The sequence below is a fragment of the Pelophylax lessonae genome (assembly GCF_965119305.1).
Source record: "Pelophylax lessonae genome assembly, chromosome: 13".
In the NCBI taxonomy this organism is placed as follows: Eukaryota; Metazoa; Chordata; class Amphibia; order Anura; family Ranidae; genus Pelophylax; species Pelophylax lessonae.
Genome location: NC_138780.1, coordinates 96,600,578 through 96,627,533, shown reverse-complemented (window position 1 = coordinate 96,627,533; position 26,956 = coordinate 96,600,578). Strand labels below are relative to the sequence as shown.

The 26,956-nt window shown below is 43.8% G+C and overlaps 2 protein-coding genes across 7 annotated transcripts in view; one reads left to right on the top strand and one right to left on the bottom strand.

The window, feature by feature from the left end:
• The window catches only part of STRN3 (striatin 3), a 203,224-nt gene extending 177,186 nt beyond the window's left edge, over nt 1-26,038 (bottom strand). For 2 of the 4 annotated variants that reach the window (XM_082275749.1, XM_082275750.1), the window contains exon 1: nt 25,566-26,038. In XM_082275749.1, the coding sequence (XP_082131875.1) occupies nt 25,566-25,793 (228 nt within the window). In that variant the 5' untranslated portion in view covers nt 25,794-26,038. The remainder of the gene's footprint in view (nt 1-25,565) is intronic. The other 2 variants (XM_082275751.1, XM_082275752.1) reach the window with 1 other exon arrangement.
• A 44-nt stretch (nt 26,039-26,082) lies between these two features.
• AP4S1 (adaptor related protein complex 4 subunit sigma 1) overlaps nt 26,083-26,956 on the top strand; it is a 116,284-nt gene continuing 115,410 nt past the window's right edge. For 2 of the 3 annotated variants that reach the window (XM_082275754.1, XM_082275753.1), the window contains exon 1: nt 26,083-26,196. In XM_082275754.1, coding sequence (XP_082131880.1) covers nt 26,122-26,196 — 75 coding nt within the window. In that variant the 5' untranslated portion in view covers nt 26,083-26,121. Of the gene's footprint in view, nt 26,254-26,956 lie in introns of all 3 variants that reach the window. The other variant, XM_082275755.1, reaches the window with a different exon arrangement.

Here is a 26,956-nt window from a genome sequence, read left to right as displayed (position 1 = left end):
GTTTTTTTGCTGTTTGTGCCCGTCTCAATTTGTCTTGTTTACCATTATCTTTGAAAGTGAAAGTAAATAAAATCCCAAATTTTGGGTTCTTTCCAGGAAAGTAACAAGAGGGGAAATCTTTTAATGGGGACACTGGTTCTGGTGATCTGGGGGTCCTCCAAGGCATTCCCATAATTTACAGGGATTTCCTCTCACTTGGCTTTGGTACAGGAAGTGAATGGAAATCTCCGAAATGGGACATGGATGGCAAAAAAAGCCACCCTTTCTCTATTCAAAATGGAAAAAACAAATGTTTTGCCTATAGTTCTATTTTTAACCACTTGCCGACCAGTCACGTTGACTGTACTGCGGCAAAGTGGTTTGTTATCGTCTGGTGACGTAGACCTACGTCACCAGACATTCCACTCTCTCGGTGCCGCGCGCCGCCGGAGGCTAGCTCCCGCTGTATTCAGTTACAGCGGGAGTCGGGCCAGGGGAGGAGCGGCGGTGATCACCGCCACTCTTCCCCGATCGTCGGGGAATTGAGTGTGGAGATCCACCTACTTGTGTAAACACAAGCGGGCGTATCTCCTAAGTGACAGACAGGGTCAGATTTGCAGGGTTTAGCTTAGCTGAACCTGCGATCTGTCCCTGTGTCACTCAGTCACCTCCCCCCACACACGTCAGTAAGCACCAGGCATACATTAACCCCTTGATCACCAATAAAAATTAACCCCTTCCCTGCCAGTCTCATTTTTACAGTAACAGTGCATATGTATAGCACTGATTACTGTAGTAATGTCACTGGTACCCCCAAAAGTGTCAAAAATGTCAGTCAAGGGTCCGATCTGTCCGCCGCAATGTCGCAGTCCCGAAAAAAAAAAATAGCAGATCGCCGCCATTACTCATTAAAAAAACACCAAAGATGACAGAAATCTTTCCCTTAGTAAACGCAATAACTTTTGCGCAAACCAATCAAAATACGCTTATTGCGATTTTTTTAACCAAAAATATGTACCAGAAAACAAATTGGCCTACAATGATAAAAAATTTTGATTTTTACATTTTTTTTTTGGGGGGGGGGGGGGGGGGGGGGAATTTCATATAAAAAAAAATGTGAAAAAATTTTTTTCAAAATTGTCGCTCTTTTTTTGTTTATAGCGCAAAAAGTAAAAAATAGCACAGGTGATCAAATACCACCAAAAGAAAGCTCTGTTTGTGGGAAAAAAAGGAAGTAAATTTCGTTTGGGTACGGCGTTGCATGACCGTGCAATTGTCAGTTAAATTCACACAGTGCCGAATCGCAAAGAGTGGCCTGGACGTAAGACAGCAAAATCCTCCAGTGGTAAAGTGGTTAAGGTTTTACTTCTGCCTGCAACAGTAGCTTGGAGAGTTTTTCCAAGGCAGGCCATAGACAGTGCAAATTTTTTTTTCTGCAACCACGGGTTGTACGATTCCTCCATGAACAGACAGTGCTGACAGGAGAATCCCTCCTGCCAAGCAATTGTCTGATCCTGGCATGAAAATATTTGATCTTAGGGGGAAAAAAATAATGCAAGTATATTTCTGATAAAACACATACAGTACACTAAAACACTTTTTTTTTTTTAAATATATGCTGCTTGTATTGGATACATTCAAAATTCCATAGTATGGCATTTATCCATGAGTTAATGTGAATGTTTATCCAACAGCTGTGGCCTTTAGCAGCTGAAAGTCCAGGCCATGGGAGGACTACTTGACATACAAAGCACACTATACTTCTGTACATTCTTAGCCTATGCTTTCAAAAGCCTTGTTATACAGTGTGATGGAGAAAATGCAGAAATGATTTTCAGCTGTTTATATACCACATCAGACTATAGCTGGTCACAGGTAATGGGATCTTCAGACAAACTTCTGTACTTTTGAAATGGGAAAAGGATCCCACCTCAGACAGGTATTTGTTTTTGAAGTGGGGAAATCACTTATCACAATTGCTTTCCCAATGGCCAATGTTCGGCTCACTCCTTTTCTTTGGGATTTTTGATAGGAAGAATGTTTGCATGATGCACTGTCAATTATATATTCGGGGCTGTTGATTTGGGGTTGGTGAACTACCTGTATGCGTTCTACCTGCGTCGAAAATTATATCTTCCCCTTTTATTACTTTAGTGGCAGCAACACCATAGCTTCTTAGGTTTACCATTTTATTCAGTCTTCTCCTTCATTTTCATTAATATTCTCATATTTTTGCACTTCTATTATAGGACCAATGTCTAGATAAGTCATTTGTCAGGGAATATTGTGCACCGTTTTAGTTTTTGGGCTGTACGTTTTTCATCGTTACATAGTCTGGTTGAGAAAAAAAAAAAAAAAGACAAGTTCATCTAGTACAACCAACGCACACATACAATCTAATGGCACTTTTGCACTGCAAGTACCAGCTCAGCCCGGTTTGCTTTTCCACTGCTGGTACCGCATGGTACGGTGTTGGAACGGTTACGGTATGGTTTGCTTTTCCACTAAAGTAGTACTAAAGCTAAGTGGGTGGGATAACAACGGGGTGGGTGGGATTCTCTGACCAATCAGTGGCTAGTAGTGACTGCATGCAAAGGATTGTGGGATATGGTACCTCTTGGAACCACAATCGAGGTGGTACTGTTTTTGAGAGCCGTACCGTTCAGTTCCATGCAGTGGAAAAGCGCCGCCGTACCGTTCCTACACTATACCATGCGGTACCAGCAGTGGAAAAGCACAAAAGCGAGCCGAACCATTCGGTTCCATGCAGTGGAAAAGCGCCATAATATACACAATCCTATGCCCAAAGTTGATCCAGAGAAATGCAAAAACACAGCAAAGCATGATCCAATTTGCTCCAGCAGGGGAAAAATTCCTTCCTGATCCCCTAAGTCAGAATATTCCCTGGATCAACATTACCTATAAATGTTAGTATCCAGTTATGTACATTTAGTAAAGAATCCAGGCCTTTAAAAAAAAAAAAAAAAAATCTACTGAGCTGGACAAAACCAGCTCATGAGGGAGTCTGATCCACATTTTCACCCCTCTTACTGTGAAGAAACCTTTCTGTATTTGGAGATTACATTTCTTTTCCTCTAGACGTACAGCGTGCTTTGTCCTGATGACCTCGTTACTGCTGCTGACACCAATGCTGGGTGTTAATTATTACTGCCACTGACAACGCTAGGGGTTATTGTACTACAACTTCCTCAGCATGTATTCCAATACCCTGCAAAACCAGGTGCGTTCCAACCTATTCATTTTGAATGCACTTCCTAGCTTGATGCAATACATGAAAATGCGTCACTATTGGTCAGGCCCTCAAAGTGTCAGAGCTGCTCGAGACCCTCTATAATATTCAAGTTGACCACCACTGATCTAGGCTGTATAAATCTCAGTACTGGATGGGCTAAAGGACAAATTCTTAGACAAATAAAAACAGTCCACGTGTTTTTTATTTTATGCAATAAGGTAAAAAAACCTGTGTTGCATGATCCACCCCGGCCCCATTCCCCCTTATACTTACCTGAGCCTGATCCAGCGATGTGCACAAGAGCAGCGGCTTTTTCTGCCGTCTTCCTCCTCACTGGGTCAATGGCTCCCACTGTTAATGTAATGCTGTGATAAGGGAGCAGGTCAATGGACGCAGATAGGGTGGCTCTGGAGCAAGCCTGCATGAATGCACCCCTAGAAAGCAGGTTTCTAGGGAGGCAATCGCCAAAAAAGAGGAGTCTGGAGCACGGGGGTGGGGGGGTGACGACATCAGTAAGGGAAGATCAGGGTTGTCATCATTTGTCCTAGGAAACACGGTCAGAAAAAGGAAAGGCACTGTAGGAGAAAATCCAAGTTTGAGTTGTTCAGGTGACAGCTCTCCAAGGGTTTGTTTACACCACATGCAGTTGAACAAGTTTTTAGTAAAAATGCACGCAATAATAATTTCAACAAGCTTAGTTTAAAACTATTGTGGTGCTGTTATATGCGTTTAAAAAAGTACAGCATGGTGCATTTTTTTCCCCAAGCACGTAAAATGTATCTTAAAGCCCCGGTTCACACTATAAGCCGCACGAACGTGCTACACATCCCTGTGCGATTCACATGCAATTCAGTGCAGTGCACTTTGAGCCCATTCTTTTGAATGGGCTCAAATTGCACCAAAAGTAGTGAATGCACTGCAACCATATTGCATGATACATTTTGTATCATGAAATCCAGTACAGGCAAACGCACTGCATTTGTGACCTGCATTGGGGTGGGGGGTCGTTAACGCTGACACTGGCTGCTGATCACAACTGCAGTGGATTTTTAAATGCGGTGCAGGAAGCACAACGTTTTCTTGCACCGAATTCTAGTGTGAACCTACTTAAAGGAACTGCAAAGCTCATGTAAACACAACTTGCACAAAATAAAAACCTAAAACAATGCAAATGGATTAGTACTGCATGTAAATGAGCCCCAAGAAGGGAATTCCTTCTGCATAGAATTTCCTTTTTTTCCTTTTGGAAAGTAAAGGAAATCTTCCCAATGGCACAGTGTAGAGAAAAAAAAAGTTTTTACACGCATTTCGGCTGCGCTTTGCGGTTTTCTGCCAAAACACTCCTTTCCTGAACACGATTCTTCTGCATTCAGGAGAGAAGCATTTTACTGCCTCTAAACTTTGCTTCTCTTAACCTCTGGTAAAAGCTGGTGTGCATGGACAGTTGGACACATTGGCTTTTAATCGAGTCGAGTTCAGGGGCTTTAGTAAAAATTGCCAAAAGCTCCAAAAATGTGGAGCAGCAGCGTGCATGAGGTCTCATCAAACACTCCCATTAAACATTCACAGTGCTGGAGGAAAAAATAAGTAAACCCATCAGCTGATTTCTTTAACCACTTCAGCTCCAAAACATTGACACCCCCCCCCCCCCCATGACCAGACCATTTTTTGCGATACGGCGTGGATTTTAACTGACAATTGCACGGTCATTCGACGCTATACCCAATTTAAATGTATGTCCTTTTTTTCCCCAATAAGAGCTCTCTTTTGGTGGCATTTGATCACCTCTTCCGGTTTTTTTTTTTTTGTGTTATATACAAAAAAGTCTAACAATTTTAGAAAGAAAATATTTTGTACTTTGTGCTTTAAAATATTCCCAATAAAAAAAAAAAAAAAATGTAATGCTTAGGAGGAACACAGGATCAGCACATTTCCCTCTCACAGAACAGTGGTCTGCCTTTCTCCCGAGCAATCAGCGGGACTCCCTGACTGCCTCCTGCTGTGTCTAATCATAGTGGGCGCAGGTTTCCGGCGGAGCGTGCCCCAGACTGGAAGTGTCAGATCAAGTACTAGGACAAACTGAGGGTTAAGGCCCATACATACGTGCAGATTGGCGGCCGAAAAGCTTCGGCCGACGACCGATCGGCCGATTGGAGGCTTGTTAGTATGATGCTTCCGACAGCCGACAGCGCACTTTCGGCCGAACAGAATCTGTCGTGCAAGCATTAAAATTTTTGTATGCCGACACCAGAGCGGCCGATTGTTCGCCAGTCAATACAGAATTCGGCCGACAAACAGCAAATTTGCAAGACTGGGCATGCTCAGAAAAGAAAAAACACAGGGAAAGTTAACCATCACATGACATCACTTCTGCAGTCGGCGGACAAAATTTTTGTGCAGTCTTTTGCACTTTTCAACAGACAGGACAGCCCGGGGACAAAAGACAGCCGATCGTTGGGCCGACGATCTGCACGTGTGTACGAGGCATTATTTACCAAAACTGGAGAACGCAAAATGTGGTGAAACTCAGCGTCCAGGTTTTATTGCCAAAGCTTAACTGAACAATCTGAAGTTAGAAACTGATTGGCTACCATGCACAACTGCACCAGATTCTGAGTGCACCAGTTTTAATAAACCTCCCCCCACTCTCTATAAATGAAGAATTGGGATTCATCTTTGCTGGGAGCTTGCTTCTAGGAAGAGAAGCCACAAGGCACAATGCAGAATCCTCAAAGAGGTAAAGAAGAACCCACAACAGCCAAAGACATCACTGGAACAAGTAAACTTCCCTCTTCACAAGTACCATTCTTATGTAGCACCCTCCTAGGTAGGTGCTAGTGAGAGTATCGTTTTTAGCTTTGTCTGCCTATCAGAGGAGCAGTAGGGGAATCTATATTGCTTTCTGCCTACCAGAGAGAAGGATCCGTGAGTTAGGTCTGCTCAGTGCATGATTCATTGGGTCTAGATTATGTTTTCACACTGGTCCAATAGGGAGGCATGTTGGACAGTGAAAGTAAACCTGACCAATGAGTACACAGGCTTCATACAGTCCCAGTGATTGGTAGAGACTGGCTGTCTGTGCATTATGGGATACGGTATAAAAGTCAGGCGCACATGTGGCTGGTGAGCAGAGTCCCAGAGGGAGGGTGGCAGCGGCGTCCTCCTCTTCTGTAGCAGTGGCAAGCGAACACGGGCAGTCAGCCTGGGGACCAGAGGAAAGGAACTGAACCTAGAGGTCCAGAAGAACTGACTGGAGGGGTAGAGACACTGGAGACCCTTGAAAAGCAGTATTGAGAGTACAGGGGATTGTGTCTAGGGGCCTGACCTGAGGGGGGCCACCCCAGTGTAAGATAGTCAGAGGACAGATGTCAGTGTGATGAGTGAAAGGGGATACAAGGCAGGTATCCGGAAGAGATCTACATAAGTCTTCTGAACAGAGACCTGACCTAAATTCATCTAGTGGCAAGATGAATCTGAAGCCTGGCTGCATCTCCAGATAGGAGTCCTCATCCATTGTGAATAGTTTAATTTGGAGTATCACACTATTGCCTTCTCCTATCCCTATTTAAAATAAAAAACACCAAAAACAACTACATACCCAAAACAGGAAGTGAGAGGAAATCCCTTGAGGACCCCCTGGGTCACCAGAACTAGTGCCCCCATTGGAAGATTTCCCATCTATTCTTTTTCTGGGGACAAAATGTGAGATTTTCCTTTACTTTTAATTACAATGGTAAACAGGGCAAATAGAGAGGGAGAATCTCCCCAACAAAACTGACAGCGTTCCAATCCTTCTCCACGCTTTCTGAAACTAAAAACAAATCACAAAGGGGGAAGGTATTGTCTTTAGTTGTACTTTAACAAAATATCCTACATGAGGTCAGGATGTCCGCCAGCTGAAACCTGACATTGGGTGATGCAGCAGGACAATGACCCTAAGCATTGCAGTAAATCTAACACAGAATGGCTTCAGAAAATGAAAATGCGCCTTTTGGAATGGCCCAATCGGAGCCCAGACCTTAACCTCATAGAAATGCTGTGGAATTACCCTAAGAGAGCTGTTTACAAAAAGACATCCTACAAATGTGTCTGAGCTGAAGAAGTTTTGTAAAGAGGAACGGTCAAAAACTCCTCTTGAATGTTGTGCAGATCTGATCCAGAGCTATCAAAAGAGTTCCTTGAAGTCATTGCTGCCAAAGGAGGTTCATCCAGCTATCAACGCGAAGAGTTCACTTATTTTTTTTCCTTCATTGTGAATGTTTAAAGAGTGTGTTCAATAAAGACAAGAAAACTAGAATGGTTTGTGCTTTCAGCTTAAAGTGGAAGTAAACCCTCTTATAGTTTTCTGGCAAGGAAGCGGCCATCTTGGTCTCTGTTTAATCTTCAACTGCCATGATGCTGCCCGTGATCGGTTATCACACCAGCCATTGGATGGTTTGACAGTTTTGTTGACAGCACAACCAATGTAAAAGTTACATTCCCGGCATATGCCAGGTAACGCAATTGTTTTTTTTTTTAAACTTATGGTATAGTTCTGTTTTAAGTAAATTGTGTGTCTATTGTCATGACTAGATGAGGATCAGATCATATTTTATGGCAAATTAGGGCAGAAAACCAGTTAATTCCAAGGGGTTCACATTTGTTTTTCTTTCCACTGTATATATTTTATTCCAATTTCAAACAGCCTAATACCAGCTTGTTGGGGAGAAAACCACTTACAAGATAGAGAATAAAATGGACATTAAAATTACAATACAAGATAGCATTAACCACTTCCCGCCCGCCATATAGCGGAATGACAGCCGGAAAGTGGTTACACGTTATCCTGACTGGGTGTCAAATGACATCCAGCAGGATAAGCCGCGATGGCGCGCAGAACGGCGATCGGCGGTGTGTCACCCTGGCACACCGCATCTCCAATCCCAGTAAAGAGCCTATGACATAGGCTCTTTACCATGTGATCAGCTCTGACCAATCACAGCTGGTCACATCGTAACCAGGAAGTGCCGTTTATCGGCTTTCCTCCATTCGCGCCGACAAGGCGCGAGTAGAGGAGAGCTGATCAGGGGCTCTCCTGACATGGGGGGGGGGGGGGGTCTGCACTGAATCAGCGCATTGATTATCTGTGCAGACCCATCAGGGATGCCCACTAGAGCCCACCAGGGATGCCCATCAGTGCTAATTAAAAATACCTGTCAGTGCCGCCCATCAGTGTTACATATTAGTGCCTCATCATCAGTGACTATCAGTGCCCCTCAGTGCAGGAGAAAACGTACTTATTCACAAAATTTAACAAAAAAAAAAAAACTTTCTCAAAATTTTCGGTCTTTTATTATTTGTTTAGTAAAAAAAGTAAAAACCCAGAGTTGATCAAATACCCCCCAAAAAAATTCTCTATTTGTAAGCAAAACAAATGATAAAAAAATGGATTTTTGTAAAATCTTACCGTAAAATCCTTTTCTCTTAGCTCATTGACAGACGTAGTCCTCGGTGATACACCACCTTCGGGTTATGTTGCCTCCACAGGAGCAGGACTAGACAGGAAATTAAAAAGCTCTGGCCACACCCCAGGGGCAGTCCCAGAGGGTATATCCTCTCTCTCTCTGCCTCAGCAAATCAGTTATGTGAAAAAGCAGTCTTTAGAGATTTTAACCCAACTCAAAAAAACAGAGGGGCGGGGACTACGTCTGTCAATGAGCTAAGAGAAAAGGATTTTACGGTAAGATTTTACAAAAATCCATTTTTCTCTAGCGCTCATTGACAGACGTAGTCCTCGGTGATACACCACCTTCGGGACGTCCCAGAGCAGTATCACAACTGAGGGGTGGGAAAATGGAAATCAAATCCCAATCTAGAAGGCCCAACCGGTGCCAACTAGAAGTTTACAATGCTCATCCTTAATGATGAGACTCAACAAAAAAAGAGAAAACAAATTTTTTTTTTTTTTTTTCAAACAGAAAAAAACCCTCGAGGTAGACCACCGGTCTCCTCAAATTGCGGCCTGCAAAACCTTGCGGCCAAATGAGGCATCCGCCGATGCCGTCACATCAATTTTATAGAATTTTGTAAAGGTATGTACCGACGACCAGGTGGCCGCCTTACATACCTGGACCACTGACGCCTGATGGCGAAAGGCCCAGGAAGTCTCCTAACTAGACAGAAAATAACTGATTTGCTGAGGCAGAGAGAGAGAGAGGATATACCCTCTGGGACTGCCCCTGGGGTGTGGCCAGAGCTTTTTAATTTCCTGTCTAGTCCTGCTCCTGTGGAGGCAACATAACCCGAAGGTGGTGTATCACCGAGGACTACGTCTGTCAATGAGCGCTAGAGAAATTTTGTTTGGGTACAGCGTTGCATGACAGCGCAATTCTCATTCAAAGCGTGAAAGCGCAAAAAAATGAAAAATGGCCTGGGCAGGAAGGGGGTGAACGTGCCCTGTATTGAAGTGGTTAAAATAGCCTGGCTAGGTAATCACATAACTTCTTGGAAGGAAAAGTTTGCAATGCATTTAAATAATGCCAGGGGCAGAAGTTCATTTAACACAAGCAATAATGAAGGCGTCATACCCAAACACAAATCATAAAACTATGTAAGCATCAAAAGTGAGATCTGTTAGATCTCAATTAGGATCTTCCTAAAGAATTACCAATAGGCCAGTGACTTGCATTCTTTTGCTATGTGACGCCACAAATGTATGGACCACATGGCCACAATTGTGAATTAAAAATTAACAAACTCCTCAGTTTTACATATCAAGTCACAACAGCTGGTTGGCACTAGACATGACAGTAGTCTCAAGAACCAGTTTACTTTTCTTAGGCTATTCTTGATAAACTTTTGAAAACATGGGCTGGTCATTAGCAACCACATTCCTTGTCCACCAGCTACCCAGTCCCAATTTAACATCCTGCCATACTAGCACATTGACAGAAAATCCCAGCAACAAACAGGGATATTGTGAAGTCCATCTGTCAATAGCATAACCTATTAGTTTATCTGTGAGAGTCTTCAGGCCATTTGCATACTGGGTTAAAATCAAAGCACTTGAGGTAGAACTAAACCCTACAATCTTCCTTTCTGGTCATGGGAGCTGCCATCCTAGCCCGTTTGATCTGCAGTTGCCGTGGTGCTGCACATTATCAACTACAACACCAGTCATTTGAGGGCTTGACTGTTCGGTTGAGAGTAGAAACAACTATATCAACCATCATTTACAGCTAGCCTTGAATGGAACTGTTTTGAAAAACCATTAGGCCTCATGCACACCAGATGTTTTACTAACTCTGAGACTCCTTAAGCCCTGTACACACGCAACGATTATTGGCCGACCGGTCGTCCGTCTTTTGTCCAGAGTGGTGTTTTGTTGGTTGGAATGTGCCTAGACTGCACACGAATTTTCTCGCCCAACAAAAATCTACTTCAGAAGTGATGTCATGTGTTGGTTTGCTTTCTTTGTGTTCTTGCTTCTCTGAGCATGCCCAGTCTTGCTCATAAGATTTTTCCCTGTCGAAATCTGTACTGACTACACGAAAATCGGCCGTGTTTTGACGGCGGACAAAAATTTTATAGCCTGCACACCAGGATTTTTTTTGGCCGAAAAGTCGGAGTTGGTTGTCGGAAGCATCATACTAACAAGCCGAAAATCGGCAGATCGGTCGTCGGACGAAAATTCCCTGCCGATTTTCTACGCGCGTGTACGAGGCTTTACGTTCTGGCAGCAGAGTTTTGGCAGAAGAAACGTAAACTTGTGTAAAGTGTTTAGGCGCATCAAAGGCTTGGGCATTAATTTTATTGATCAGAATAATAATTCATTCTGGTCATTAAAATGAATGCTCAAGAGCTAAAGGCGCCTAGTGCTAGGAGCGTCAAGTTTTTTTTCTGCCAAAACACTACTGCTCCTGGACGCACTGGTTGTGGGATTTTCTTTCGGTCTTGAAACACCTCTGTGTGCATGGACACAGACTAATGCCTAGTACACACGCAACGATTATCGGCCGACCGATCGTCCGACTTTTGTCCAGAGTTGTGCTTTGTTGGTTGGAATGTGCCTAGACTGCACACGAATTTTCTCGGCCAACAAAAATCTACTTCAGAAGTGATGTCATGTGCTGGTTTACTTTCCGTGTGTTTTTTCTTCTCTGAGCATGCCCAGTCTTGCTCATCAGATTTTGGTCTGCCGAAATCTGTATTGACTGATGGAAAAATCGGCCGTGGTGTTGATGGCCAACAAATTTTATAGCCTGCACACCAGATTTTTTTCGGCCGAAAAGTCGGAGTTGGTTGTCGGAAGCATCATGCTAACAAGCCGAAAATCGGCCGATCGGACGTTGGCCGAAAATTCCCGGCCAATAATCGATGCGTGTGTACGAGGCATAACAATCAGGGGAGTTTAGGGGCAAAAATAAATAAATAAATGCCAAACTCCCCTAGGAGCAGCAGAAGAACATCCAGTGTCCACGAGACCCTAATGTGATGGGCTTGGTTCGGCTTCAAAGCTATTGGTTTTCTGATAAACTAAAAGGGACTGGCTGTTAGGCTCCATTCACACCTGAGTGTATCGCATTTCAGGCGCTTTTTCGGAGGAAGGCATTGACATCTAACAAAGACGCTTGTGATCTGCCAAAAAAGATGATCATGTACTTTGTTGAGCTTCAGGTGACAAAACGCTCATATGTGAACAGGAGCCATTGAACTGAAATGGATTTTGCTTGTTGGGCATTTTGAGACTTCAGAGAAGAGTGTTTTACGAGCTGAAAAACGCTCAGGTGTGAACAGGGTCTTAAGTCATCTGTTTGCCTACAGGAATGCTACTTTTAGTCAAAGCTAGGACTGGTTATAAACCAGAATACACTGTACACAGACATATGCCTTTAAGCGCTGGTACTTGCATTTACAGATGAAAGCACGCTGGCATTAAGGAACGAACACCCATGCACCACCTGTTTGCAGGTGATCTAAGCCCCCGTTTACACCGGTCCAAAGCACATGACAAGTTTCACCCTATTGTTGGCAATGGAACTGTTCCCAAACGGTGCGACTCAGACTTTGCAGTGCCGTACTGGTTTGAAAGGATCCTGTACGATTTTTGTCAAAATCATACAGGATCCTTTCATTTGTGCACAGAAGTTGCACTAATGTCAGCCGAGTTGCACCTGAAGTCGCACTGACATGCGGCTTTGAAATTGTGCCATTTAAAGTAAAGTTGCACGATTTCAAAATTGGATTCGGTGTGAATGGGGGCTTAAAGAAGTTCTCAGTTGTATTTTTGCTGACTATCAGGTAAGTGTGTGCAGGCACTTTTTGTATTGTATTGTTCTAGGACCGAAACAGCTAATCAATTATGAAAATAGTTAAGTATTTTCATAATTGGTCGGTCAGTCAATTTGTTGGCCTGCATACAGAATGCATTATTCTGCATATCAGTATACACAGTGCAGCACACATACAGCTCAGTACACTGTTCATAAATGTCAGTAAACACAGTGCAGCACACATACAGCTCAGTACACCGTCCATATATGTCAGTAAACACAGTGCAGCACACATACAGCTCAATACACCATCCATACATGTCAGTATACACAGTGCAGCACACATACAGCTCAGTACACCGTCCATATATGTCAGTAAACACAGTGCAGCACACATACAGCTCAGTACACCGTCCATACATGTCAGTAAACACAGTGCAGCACACATACAGCTCAGTACACCGTCCATACATGTCAGTAAGTGCCTGAGAACTTGTGAATGTGTGAGGAGCAATGCCTCATGGGACATGTAGTCCTGGGCAGGAAGTGAGTGGTTCTAAAGGCACAAGGTTTATTTACCTTTTCCCATGATGCTCACTTACACTGCAGAGTGCATGAGCATCATGGGAAATATAGTTCCAAAACATCTGGGATGTCAAGGTTTGCCATCACTGCTATAGGGGCACGCTACACTATACTTTGCAGCTTGCTATTGGGGCACTCTGAAGGCAGGAGGAGCCAGAAGCGTCCGTGGGGGCCCCAGAAGAGGAGAATCAGGGATGCTCGGTGCAAAACCATTGCACAGAGCAGGCAAGTATAAGATGTTTGTTAAAAAGACTGTGCAGGGAAGATCAGCATCAGAATCTAAAGAAGGTGGAGGCTGACAGACTGGAGGTAATATAAGGCATTACATTTAAAGTAAACTTTTACCATAATGGTGCAGGTATATTTAAAAGGATCAGATCCATGAAAAAAAAAAAAAAAGGCATCGTTTAGTACGATTTAAAAAAATTATTTATATCTCCCTTTCGTACTCCACATAGCTTTAGGCCTGACTCCTATTTTAAATGCTCATATATCCTACTTCTGGGTGTATTATTTTATATATTAATACTTTCTCTGTTTCACAGTATAAATGAAACCCTTATAGTAGCGATTATCTGCTCTTTTTGTACTATTAGGCTCGGTTCACACTTGTGCGATGCGGGAACGCTGCGAATATGCAGCGTGTTCCCGCATCGCATCCGCACATCTGGCAGTTCACACTGCCATATGCGATACGCAGGGGGTGTCAATTAAAAGTTAACGACACCCCCAGTTGCGATCGCATACCGCAGTGCGATCTGCAAGTTCGCACAGAATCGGATCGCACAAGTGTGAACCACTGTGCGATCAGATTCTGATGCGGCTCAAAAAAAGCCCCATGTGCAAGTTTGCTGCGGATGCGCTGCGAATTCAGCCATACAAACAGTATGGCTGAACTCGCATCCGCACATGAGATCGAATGTAATTTAGGAGCAGTGCGCTCCAAATTACATGCGATCTCGCAAACCGCACAAGTGTGAACCGGCACTTAAAGGGCTGATTTTAGTTTTTTTTTTTTTAACCCCATTATGACCGATGATCCAAAAAAACAAAAAAAGCATGCTGCTGCTACTAAACGTCTTAAGCCTGGATTACACCTATGTGTTTAATGCACTATAGTTCATTTAACATGGTTTCCCTATAGCACGTTCACAATCACTATGTTTTTTTACAGCCGCTGCGTATTTGGAAAGGGTCAAGGACTTTTTTTATTTTTTGGTTCAATAGACATCAATGGAGAAGCTGCAGAAAAGCATGTAGTGTGTTTTTGTCACGATTTGCATTTTTTAATCTGCCCAACAAACTGGTCAGCAAAAAGCTTGAAAATGCAAATAGCAGCAAAATCGCATGTGCAAAAATGCAAAACGCACAGCAAAAAGCACTACAGAAACGGATCAAAAGCAAATTGCATAGGTGTGAACCGAGCCTTTTGCTGGCCACGCACGTATCCATTTTCAGACGAGAATATTAATAGCAAAAATCTTTGTACATTCGCTGAATGAAAATATCATTTGAAAATTTCACTTGCTTTTAATATTCAGTTTTAAAATGAATGTAATTTCTGAACTTAAACCACATACACTGTCTGAAAATTTCTTTGACTAGGAAGTTTTCTATTCTGCTCCTTCTAATGTTCCCGTCACTCTGGTCAAAAACTAATGTCGATTTTACCGCACTAATGATAAAAAAAAAAAAAAAAAAAAAAAATAAGGGATGACATTGTTTTTATATGAATAAAACAAATATCACAGCGCAGAACAGTGAAGTGCTAAGGACAATCTACATTTTATAATTATATATAATCTCTCACGCACATTTATTAGTTATATAGATGTATTATACACTTCACTGTTTTGCGCTGAAATATTTGTTGTATTTGAATTGAGTCACTCAGTGATGAACAGCAGCATCAGCCTTTTGAAGTGATAGATGCATAGCGCAGAGAGGTACGTCCACCTATTTTCTCTATTTTCTTTATGTGGCCATCATAAATGAAAGCAGGCGCAGGTAGTTTTTATCAAGCCACTTGCCTATGACATGGGGAGTCGGTCATACATCATTACAATTCTGCCTGAAAATCTGCAAAAACGTCTTAATTTTCTTTTTTTTTCTTAAATAACATTTTTTATCTGATTCCCGATAATATTTACCAGATTCCACCTCTAATAGTATATACAGTATATTTCTTCTGTTATTCTCAGAGTGAATTAGAGATTTTGCTCCCTAACCATATTTATTTATTATTTATATTACCACTGCATATAGATATTTAAAGAGGTTGTAAACCCACCTCACAAACTTTTACCTATAGGTAAGCCTATATAAAGGCTTACCTATAGGTGCTATAAATATCTCCCAAACTTGCACCGTTTAGGAGATATTTACAGTGCATACTGCCGATGACGTCATTGGCGCAGGCGCTTTGAAGGAATGGCCACCCGTGCCGTTCCTTCAGAGCTCAGTGCCGTGATGTAATCGCGCCTCCGGCCAATCAGATGGCCGGAGGACGCGAACCCGGAAGCAGACGGCCGGACATGTCGCCGTCCTATCGCTGAGGTGGCGGCACGGCGGGGGCTTCGTTTTAATGCAAGTACTACATAATGAGCTAGTATGCGATGCATACTAGCTCATTATGCCTTTCTATTTACAGGGCTTTTTTTTCCTCGTTTTTTGGGGGACTTTACTTCCTCTAAGAATAAATTGCCTTTTTTTCTTAACTTTACATATTACAGTAACTATATTATGCACCAAACTTTACAGGTAATTATCTGAATAATTGAAATAATAAAAATCGGCCAACTAATCGATTATGAAAATAATGGTTAGTTGCAGCCCTACATTGTTCTACTACTTTCACCTTCCTTATGCTAGATATACATGGAACTGGTGGTTGCCTTTTTAAATTAAAGCGGACCTACACTGTATCTGAGCACCACAAACCAAAAAAAAAAAACTTTTTAATTCTTTAACATTTAAAGTAAACTACACCATCCTTCCTGGTGCATTATTTTACTGAGAAATCACTTTGAAAACCACCACCTAGCAATTCTTGCCATTGCCATCTTGAATAAGGGCAGGGGATTGGTGTACTATCAACTTCCTGGAATCCATCTGGCCTTAGCTCTGGCATGCACTTATCTGAGAAAATCCCCTCTTGAAGACTCCTAGGACCTATGATATCATTTGTTTAGGCCTGGAAACCAGGAAGTAACTTAAGAAAAAAAAAAAAGAAAGTTTTAAAAACAAGTAAAATGTGATATACTTTCCTATTTTCTAATGCTGGCAGCAGAAGGATTTAAAATAGTTAATGTTAATTAAGAGGGTGAAGTTTCTCTTTAACTGTAGAAACATTGCCAGGCTAATTACACTAAAACACTTGAATTTCCCAAAAATCTAGACCAGACATGGATATTTTTAGGAAAGCGAACATATATGAACAGACCATCAATAACGCACCACGGAAACAACTGTTTCCAATCATTAAATTTTGCATTAGAGTTACGGTTGTTCTATGCAAATGTTTTACAACCAGAAACTTTACACTGACAATCCCCATGTTTTCTTTAGAATGTGCTCCAGAATTTGATCATGATGAAGTAAACCTGCTTGGAACTCTGAGTAACAATCAATAAGAATATACAATGATACTTTAACCACTTGCCGACCGGTCACGGCAAAGTGGTTTGTTATCGCCCAGCGACGTAGTACTACGTCGCTGGACTCCTCCCCCTGTTTTCAGTCACAGCGGGAGTCGGGCCAGGGGAGGAGCAGCGGCGATCGTCGGGAAATCGAGTTTGGAGATCCGCCAGCTTGTGTAAACAGAGCGGGCGGATCTCCTAAGTGACAGATTGCAGGGTTCAGCATAGCTGAACATGCGATCTGTCCCTGTGTCACTCAAGTCACCTCCCCCCACACACGTTAGTAAGCACCAGGCATACATTAACCCCTCCCTCTCCAATAAAATTAACCCCTTCACTGCCAGTGTCATTTTTACAGTAACAGTGCATATGTATAGCACCGATTACTGCAGTAATGTCACTGGTCCCCCAAAAGTGTCAAAGGTCCGATCTGTCCGCCGCAATGTCGCAGTCCCACAAAAATCGCAGATCGCCGCCATTACTCGTTAAAAAAAAAAAAAAAAAACACCAAAAATGACAAAAATCTTTCCCTTAGTTAGTAAACGCAATAACTTTTGCGCAAACCAATCAAAATACGCTTATTGTGATTTTTTTTTACCAAACATAGGTAGCAGAAAACAAATTGGCCAAAAATTTAAATTTTGATTGTTACATTTTTTTTGGGGGGGGGGGGGGAATTTCATATAAAAAAAAAATGTTAAAAATATTTTTTCCAAAATAAACGCTCTTTTCTTGTTTATAGCGCAAAAAGTAAAAATTGCACAGGTGATCAAATACCACCAAAAGAAAGCGCTGTTTGTGGGAAAAAAAGAACATAAATTTTGTTTGGGTACAGCGTCGCACAACCGCGCAATTGTCAGTTAAATTCGCACAGCGCCGAATCGCAAAAAAGTGGCCTGGACGTAAGACAGCAAAATCCTCCGGTGGTAAGGTGGTTAAAATTGAAACAAACAATCTAGCACAATCTGTTCATTAGAAACACACTAAACCAATGTTCCTCTGTCACATAGAACACACAATAAACCAATGTTCCTCTAATGTCACATAGAACACACAGTAAGCCAATGTTCCTCTAATGTCACATAGAACACACACTAAACCAATGTACCTCTAATGTCACATAGAACACACAATAAACCAATGTTCCTCTAATGTCACATAGAACACACACAGTAAACCAATGTTCCTCTGTCACATAGAACACACAATAAACCAATGTTCCTCTAATGTCACATAGAACACACAATAAACCAATGTTCCTCTGTCACATAGAACACACAGTAAACCAATGTTCCTCTAATGTCACATAGAACACAGACAGTAAACCAATGTTCCTCTGTCACATAGAACACACAATAAACCAATGTTCCTCTAATGTCACATAGAACACACAATAAACCAATGTTCCTCTAATGTCACATAGAACACACAATAAACCAATGTTCCTCTAATGTCACATAGAACACACAATAAACCAATGTTCCTCTAATGTCACATAGAACACACTCTAAACCAATGTTCCTCTAATGTCCCATAGAACACACAGTAAGCCAATGTTCCTCTAATGTCACATAGAACACACACTAAACCAATGTTCCTCTGTCACATAGAACACACAGTAAACCAATGTTCCTCTAATGTCACATAGAACACACAATAAACCAATGTTCCTCTAATGTCACATAGAACACACAATAAACCAATGTTCCTCTAATGTCACATAGAACACACTCTAAACCAATGTTCCTCTAATGTCCCATAGAACACACAGTAAGCCAATGTTCCTCTAATGTCACATAGAACACACACTAAACCAATGTACCTCTAATGTCACATAGAACACACAGTAAACCAATGTACCTCTAATGTCACATAGAACACACAATAAACTAACGTTCCTCTAATGTCACATAGAACACACAGTAAGCCAATGTTCCTCTAATGTCACATAGAACACACACTAAACCAATGTACCTCTAATGTCACATAGAACACACAATAAACCAATGTACCTCTAATGTCACATAGAACACACAATAAACCAATGTTCCTCTAATTTCACATAGAACACACAGTAAAGCCAATCAAACATGGAGTGAAAACCAGCAGGGAGCAGCTGAATGTTGATCATGGATGGCATTTAGCTTTGTTAGAGACATAGTTTGTAAAGAGGTTTCCAAAGGTGCACTTTGCTCCAAACATTACACCAGATTGGTTAACCATAGCATGTAATCTTGCAGCATTATTTGAACATTGCTTGTCTCAGTGTAACAGAAACAAACACGGGTGGTGATCTCATGCAAGTGACACAACAGTTATTTTAGGGAAATGACTTTGAAACAAATTTTAGTATAGTAACAAAGAATCTCCTGGAGGAAAACAATCTGGCAGTCACTAGCTGTCCATTATAACACATATTGATCTGCAGAGTTTATGATCCAAGATGTTCTGGGAATAAGTGACTCAGCTATGAATTATTCTTTATTTACTGTATCTAAACTTTCAAACACAAAATATGGAGAATGAAGCATAAAAAAATGACATGTCCACAAGAACTTTTAGGGGCTCATCAGTCCTTAACATAAGATTGCCAAAACGTATCCATGCCTCTAAGGAGCCACAGGTGAAATACACCAGGCTGTATGCAGGCATATTTATGTAAACACCAGTGCTTCTGTACAGCATATTTTCCAAATGTATGAAGCTTACATTTGGGGGAAATATACCGTACACACATATAGGTAAACACCAATGCACAGCAACATTCAAGGTATAAATTCATAGGATGCTCACCCAGCAATTTGGGACAACAATGTTACCTTTAGTTTACCTGCAGCAACCATGACACACAAACCTACCCTGATAAAATACCTAGCCAGCAGAAACTCCCAGAAGTGAATTTAAAGGGTTAGTTCACCTTTACCAAAAAACTGCCTATGCAGGTAAGGGGTGTCTGTAAAGAACAAGTAAGTTGTGCAGCTCCGACTCTGTGCTTTAGCTGCCCCCCCCCAGACCCCCTCCCCCTTTTTTTCTTACCCAAACCTGATTGGTCCAGCGACAAGCATGAGCCTCTAGCCACCGTCTCGGGTCCTCTTGGATAGATTGGCAATGGCTCCCGCTGCTGTCAATCAAATCCAGTGACCCAGGAGTACAGGTGTCAATAGACGCAGCAGCGGAACTAGTGAGTGTGCCCACACAGGTGGAAAGTGGCTCTACGTGGGCGCACCTAATTAGGAGGAGGCAGGAGCGCCTCCAGGGCACCCCAGAAAAGAAGAACCAGGGCTGCTCTGTGCAAAACCCTTGCAAAGAGCAGGTAAGTAGAACATGTTATTAAAAAACACAAACCTTTACAATCACTTTAAAGTGGTTCTAACATCAGAAGGTTTTTTTATACTTAATGCATTATTTACATGAACATAAAAAAAACCTTCTGCATGATGCAGCCCCCCTCATACTTACCAGAGGCCCATCTCAATCCCGCGATGTTGCACGAGTCTCGGCTGTCCAGGAGGGGTGCCATTGCCTTCGGCTACTTTCAAAGTCAGCAAACCAATGAGGAGAGAGGAGGTGGGGCCGAGCCACGGATCTGTGTCTGAATGGACACAGAGCAAAAGCGATCACCACCCCCCCCCCCCCCCAATTTAACCTGAGTGTTTTACCTTGTGTGTCTGTACCAAGGCCAAACTTTCCAGGGAATGGAAAGGTTTTAATCAGGGCCATTTGGGTGATTTCCGCTATTATAATTTAAAAAGGAGTCAAACAACCCCTCTGCCCATTTCACCAGAAAACCAGAGTTTTGATCCAGTGGTTTATGCAGCTGACCCCATAGAGGTGGAAAGACTAGATTGTCTATGATCTAGGAGGCCAGAAGTGACACCATGAAGTCACTTGCTGTTTAGGGTAGATGCCTCTTTTTTTATGAAAGCAATAAAAAGCATAAATCAATGTTTTTTCTTTTGGATCTGATGCTTTTAAGGGTAGAGGAAATATCTGGGGACCACAGATGTCTACATAAAGAGGACCTGTCATGCTTTATTGTTCTCACAATGGATGTTTACATTTCCTGCAATAGCAATAAAAGTGATTAAAAAAGAAAAAAGGGATAGCTTAAAAATACCAATTGTATAACAAATAAAAAATAAATAAAAAAAAAAAAAAAAAGGTCCCTCAGCCATCGTCGCCGCCCCCCCCCCCCTCCTCCCACACGCAGACGCCTACGTAGGTCACGCATGCATATGTAAACTGTGCTTGTACCACACGAGGTATCACCATAAACCTTATAGTGAGAGCAATATTTGTAGCTCTAGACCACCTTTGTAACTAATATTTGTAACCAGTAAAAAGGTTTAAAGGCTCACCTTTGGAGGTTTTTTTTTTTTTTTTTTATGTATTGTAGTTTGTGGCCAGTTCATGAGCGAGCAAAATTTTAAAGTGTGGCATGTAGGGCATTTACTCGGCGTAACATCAGCTTTTAAAAAATGGGTTATGTTTATTGCATTAAAATTCATTAAAGTGTATTTTTCCCAAAATAAGTGCATTTGAAAAAACACTGCATAAGTCCTGTGTGACAGTAATTGTAACAACCACCTTTTTTTTTCTCTCGGGCCTCAGCAAAAAAAAAAAATATATATATATATATATATATATAAATGTTTGGAGGTTCCAAGTCAATTTTACTTGTAAACAAAGTGTCAGAAAAGGCCTGGTCTTAAGGTGAATTATCACTTCAAGGGGCTTTTGCTTGGCTAGGTAGGTTAGGGTAGAATTGTGACCCTGCAAATCACGTGGGTGCTGCAGGTACACTGAATGCAACTGTTAGATATACCAAGTAGCTTGGTAAGAATCCTCTGAATTTAACTTTAATCACAGCTACACAGTTTGTTTTCAATCTACAGGCGCTCCTAATCTGCATAGACAGTTTATTTTTTAGTAAAGGTGAACTAACCCTTTAACCACTTCGTGCCTAGCCTATAACAATGGTGCCTGGACAGGCTTCTCGACGTTCCAGGTGGACATCATATGACGTACTCCTGGATCGTGGGGCAGCGCAGTGGCATGACTGAATCAGTTTAATATATATATATATATATATATATATATATATATATATATATATATATATATAACTGATCACTTCCCCAGAGTAGTACAATGTTACTATCATGCTCTGGTCACAGTGTGTTAAAATGAAAAAAAAAAAAAATGAGTACTACATTTTTGCCGTACGGTCACCCGTCAGTGTCCCTAATCACCGTCACACCAGTTATATGATAAATGCTGTACTGCATTGGTGACAGTATGTTTATTAAAAAAAAAAAAAAAAAAAGCAATTTTTTTTTTAAAATCACAAATAAAGTTTTTTATTTTTTTTTAAATTACAACTTCAAAAAAAAAAAAAAACTCACTATGCCTCTAACTAAACGTGGGGTGTATTTGTACTGTCCCGATGTTTTCAGGCCTCAAGGAGTTAGGCCGACAGTACATCAGTACTGATCAATTTTCAGAGATAGATATATATATATATATATATATATATATATATATATATATATATATACACACACATATATACACACACCATAGTTTATGAACTAACTTTTAAACAGGCTAATAAAAAAAAATAGTTTTGATGTTGGATATTTAACCACTTCAATACTAGGCACTTTTACCCTCTTCCTTCCCAGGCCAATCTTCAGCTTTCAGCACTGTCGCACTTTGAATGACAATTACGCGGTCATGCAACACTGTGCCCAAACTACATTTTTATAATTTTGTTCCCTTTAGTTTGGTGGTTTTTATTTATGTGCTAAATGAAAAAAGACTAAACATTTTGAGAGAGACACTTTTTCTTTGTTTCAGTTATAAAATTTTGTAAACAAACAGTTCTTCATAAAATTTAGGTTAAAGTGTATTCTGCTACATTTCTTTGGTGAAAATAACCCAAAACAGTGTTTTTTTCATTGTCCGTGTCCCATTCGAGAGATTTTACCTCACAGCCTGTCCTGTAAAACACAAGAAGTGAGAAGAAAACTACAAAGTGAGGCAAGTCCCATCTTAGACTTTCGTCTTAAGAACAGGTGTCCCCGCAAGATTTTTATTTTAGTACAGTAGCAGTTCAAAATGTGAATTAGTCCAGAACGTCAATCCTGGAGACAGCAGTCAACAGGAAAAATATAGAGGGTGACTCTCTCCAACAGGACACAAAGGCATTGAAAACATCACAGGGGTTTTATTTCTTCCCTGCTCAACAAGTTGTGCCTTTGGACATACCTATAATGTATATGTATTATTACTTTTAGACTCTAAGCTGGTCCAGGTGGGACCTTTTCCCAATACATGGTATTACAAAAACTATAAGTTGACAGAAATAAAAAAAAAAAAAAAAAAGCTTGTGGAATAAAGCGCCATAATAGAACATAAGTGGGTAAACTATAAATCTGTGCAGATACAGAATACATTTTCTAGTCCCAAAATTGCAAAGGTTTGACCAAGATCTATAGCGTGTGAATTCCTAAAAACAGGAACCAATCATATGCTCAACCTAATGCAAGGTTAGAAGCACACCATTGGTTCCCATATCTTATGGATACGAAGGGGGCAATTCTCTTTTTTTCTATGTAATCTTTTTGTATATTACAATGTTTTTACATGCACAGTGATACAAGGAGGAGAAGGGTTCATCCGATGCAGAGCTGTATGGGCCAAAGGCTAAGACAACTTGGGCCCAAATTGACAACCAAAATGCAGCAATAGACGAAAAAAAAAAAAGAAAAAAAAAAAGAAAAAAGGCTGTACTGTGCCAGACGTTTAAACGTACCACCACAGGATATGCTGCGACCAAACAAATGCAATGCAGGTCAGACGCAGCCTCTGAACTCTCATGTGTACTGCTCCATTAAAGTCAATTGGATTTTGCTAACCTGCATTTGAAAAGGAAGGGAAACAATGCTCAGACATGAGCTGTTATAGAGCTATAACACTTTAGCAGAAGGTTTGATGGCCTTGACCTAAACTGAATGTGAAAATAAGACACAGATATGGGGACAAGAACACCTCATCACTACACTGTTCATATACTTCCTTTATTATAAATATTAACCTGAGAGTGCAAGGAGTAGTGAGCCTAAGATACTGTGGGTACACTGGGCTGCCTCTTATCAGAAGTCAGTATGGTGGCTTTCTGGGTTACCACTGATTGGAGGTCAGAATGGGGGTACCCTGGGAGAATGCCGATCTGAGGTCTGTCCTGTAAACTGGGGGGTGGGGTGCTCTGGGTGCCCGGGAAACAGGGGGGGGGGGGGTGGGTGCTCTGGGTGCCCGGGAAACAGGGGGGGGGGGTGGGTGCTCGGGAAACAGGGGGGGGGGGGTGGGTGCTCTGGGTGCCCGGGAAACAGGGGGGGGGGGTGGGTGCTCTGGGTGCCCGGGAAACAGGGGGGGGGGTGGGTGCTCTGGGTGCCCGGGAAACAGGGGGGGGGGGGTGGGTGCTCTGGGTGCCCGGGAAACAGGGGGGGGGGGGGTGGGTGCTCTGGGTGCCCGGGAAACAGGGGGGGGGGGTGGGTGCTCTGGGTGCCCGGGAAACAGGGGGGGGTGGGTGGGTGCTCTGGGTGCCCGGGAAACAGGGGGGGGTGGGTGGGTGCTCTGGGTGCCCGGGAAACAGGGGGGGGGTGGGTGCTCTGGGTGTCCTGTAAACGGGAAGGGTGGGTGCTCCGGGTGTCCTGTAAACGGGAGGGGTGGGTGCTCTGGGTGTCCTGTAAACAGGTGGGGTGGGTGGGTGCTCTGGGTGTCCTGTAAACAGGGGGGGGGTGATCTGGGTGCCCGGGGGTGATCTGGGGGGTCCTGTGGTGATCTGGGGGTGGGGGGGGGGGTCCTGTGGTGATCTGGGGGTGGGGGGGGGGTCCTGTGGTGATCTGGGGGTGGGGGGGGTCCTCTGGTGATCTGGGGGTGGGGGGGGTCCTCTGGTGATCTGGGGGTGGGGGGGGTCCTCTGGTGATCTGGGGGTGGGGGGGTCCTCTGGTGATCTGGGGGTGGGGGGGTCCTCTGGGTGTCCTGTGGTGATCTGGGGGTGGGGGGTCCTCTGGGTGTCCTGTGGTGATCTGGGGGTGGGGGGTCCTCTGGGTGTCCTGTGGTGATCTGGGGGTGGGGGGTCCTCTGGGTGTCCTGTGGTGATCTGGGGGTGGGGGGTGCTCTGGGTGTCCTGTGGTGATCTGGGGTTGGGGTGCTCTGGGTGTCCTGTGGTGATCTGGGGGTGGGGGGTCCTCTGGGTGTCCTGTGGTGATCTGGGGTTGGGGGGTCCTCTGGGTGTCCTGTGGTGATCTGGGGTTGGGGGTGCTCTGGGTGTCCTGTGGTGATCTGGGGGTGGGGGGTCCTCTGGGTGTCCTGTGGTGATCTGGGGGTGGGGGGTCCTCTGGGTGTCCTGTGGTGATCTGGGGGTGGGGGGTCCTCTGGGTGTCCTGTGGTGATCTGGGGGTGGGGGGTGCTCTGGGTGTCCTGTGGTGATCTGGGGTTGGGGTGCTCTGGGTGTCCTGTGGTGATCTGGGGGTGGGGGGTCCTCTGGGTGTCCTGTGGTGATCTGGGGTTGGGGGGTCCTCTGGGTGTCCTGTGGTGATCTGGGGTTGGGGGTGCTCTGGGTGTCCTGTGGTGATCTGGGGTTGGGGGTGCTCTGGGTGTCCTGTGGTGATCTGGGGGTGCTATGGGTGTCCTGTCACAGCTCACTCAGGGCCCAGGCTCCTCCAGCAGACTCAGGCCTGTCCCTGTCAGATGTGTGGGGTGTAGGAGTACACTTTCCTGCTCCTCAGGCCACACTGATCCCTAAGATGGCCTCCAGTGAGCGGTGTAGGCCCAGCTTCCTGTCCTCCTCACCTGTAGCTCGGCCCTCTCCACCTCCCAGTGCGCTCTCTCCATCTCGAAGCGGGCCCATTCGTGCTGGATGTAGTGCAGGATCCCGGGGATGGTGTACTGCATGGGCCGGGCGGAGAGCTCACAGCCTGGCTCTGATGAGGGGACTCCCTGTGCCGGGCTCTGCCCGGGACCTCCAACCTGCGGCCTAGCTGAGGCAGCCATTCCCGCCACCGCCGGGTGATCCTCCATGTAGTCCCGGGGCTCCGCCGATACGGGCACAGTCACGTGAGGAAGCAGCTCCGGTCGGTGATGAAGAGGGGGAGGGGAAACGGCCTCGGTGCCCGGCCACCGGAGAGACAACGACTGTACGCTCTATAACCTCCGCCCGCTCATATTACAGACGGTCGCCATCTTTCAGACCTCCCCCCGGGCCCGGTTCGCTCCGCGGGGCACTCTGGGTAACCGGCCTCGTTCGCCGCCTCCCGCTTGACAGCGTCAGTGCGCAGGTGCGGGACCCGTGAACCGACGTCACAAAGGCAACCTGCATCACGTGGCCTCGCCCCGCCTATTTCGCCTCATGACGCGGAGCTTACAAGTGAGGTTATTAATTGGGAAGACTCTTCCGGTGGTGACGTCACTAAGCCCGCACACGGTAATTCACTGCTATTTATAAACAGAGGAGGAGATACCGGGGCCGTTCTCTGCTGCTGTCTGTAGGAGACGGGTGTGAGCCCGGCATTGGGCTTCTACAGGCCGCACTCATTATATTATACTGCTTCTTCTATGGGGGAATGGACGATAGAACTAAAGGCCATCCTTTTATTTACATTCTGGATAGAGTAGGTTATAATTCCTGTCAGAATTTTCTATATTGTGTTTCACTGTGGAGATTTCCCTTCACTTCCTGTCATATAGCACAAACAGGAAGTGAGAGGAAATCCCTCCAAGACCAGGGAATCTGTTGTCACCAGAGCTATTGAGCCCATTGGAATATCCTCACCCCTGTAAAATTACACTGGCAGTGAAGGGGTTAACTTTATTTGAGAGGGAGGGGCTGTGTGTGTCCCTAGGGGCGTGATTCTAACTGTGATTGGCTGTGGCTTGAGCTGTAGGAACAATGATCAACGGTCCTACATAGTAGAACCGTATGATCATTGTTTCTACACAGGGCAGAATGACAGGCGGCTTGTTAACACTAGCCGCCTGCCTTTCTCCCTCTCCCCCGACAATCGCTGAGTGACCGGCGGACATCGGGTCCGCTGGTCACACGCGCGGGGGGTCCGTGACCGCGCGCTCTCGCTCCCCAGAGCCTCACAGGCTAGTGACGTACCGATGTGAGGGGCTGACCGCCGCAGTATATGTACTTGCGGCGGTCGGCAAGTGGTTAAACAGGACAAATAGAGAGGGTGAAT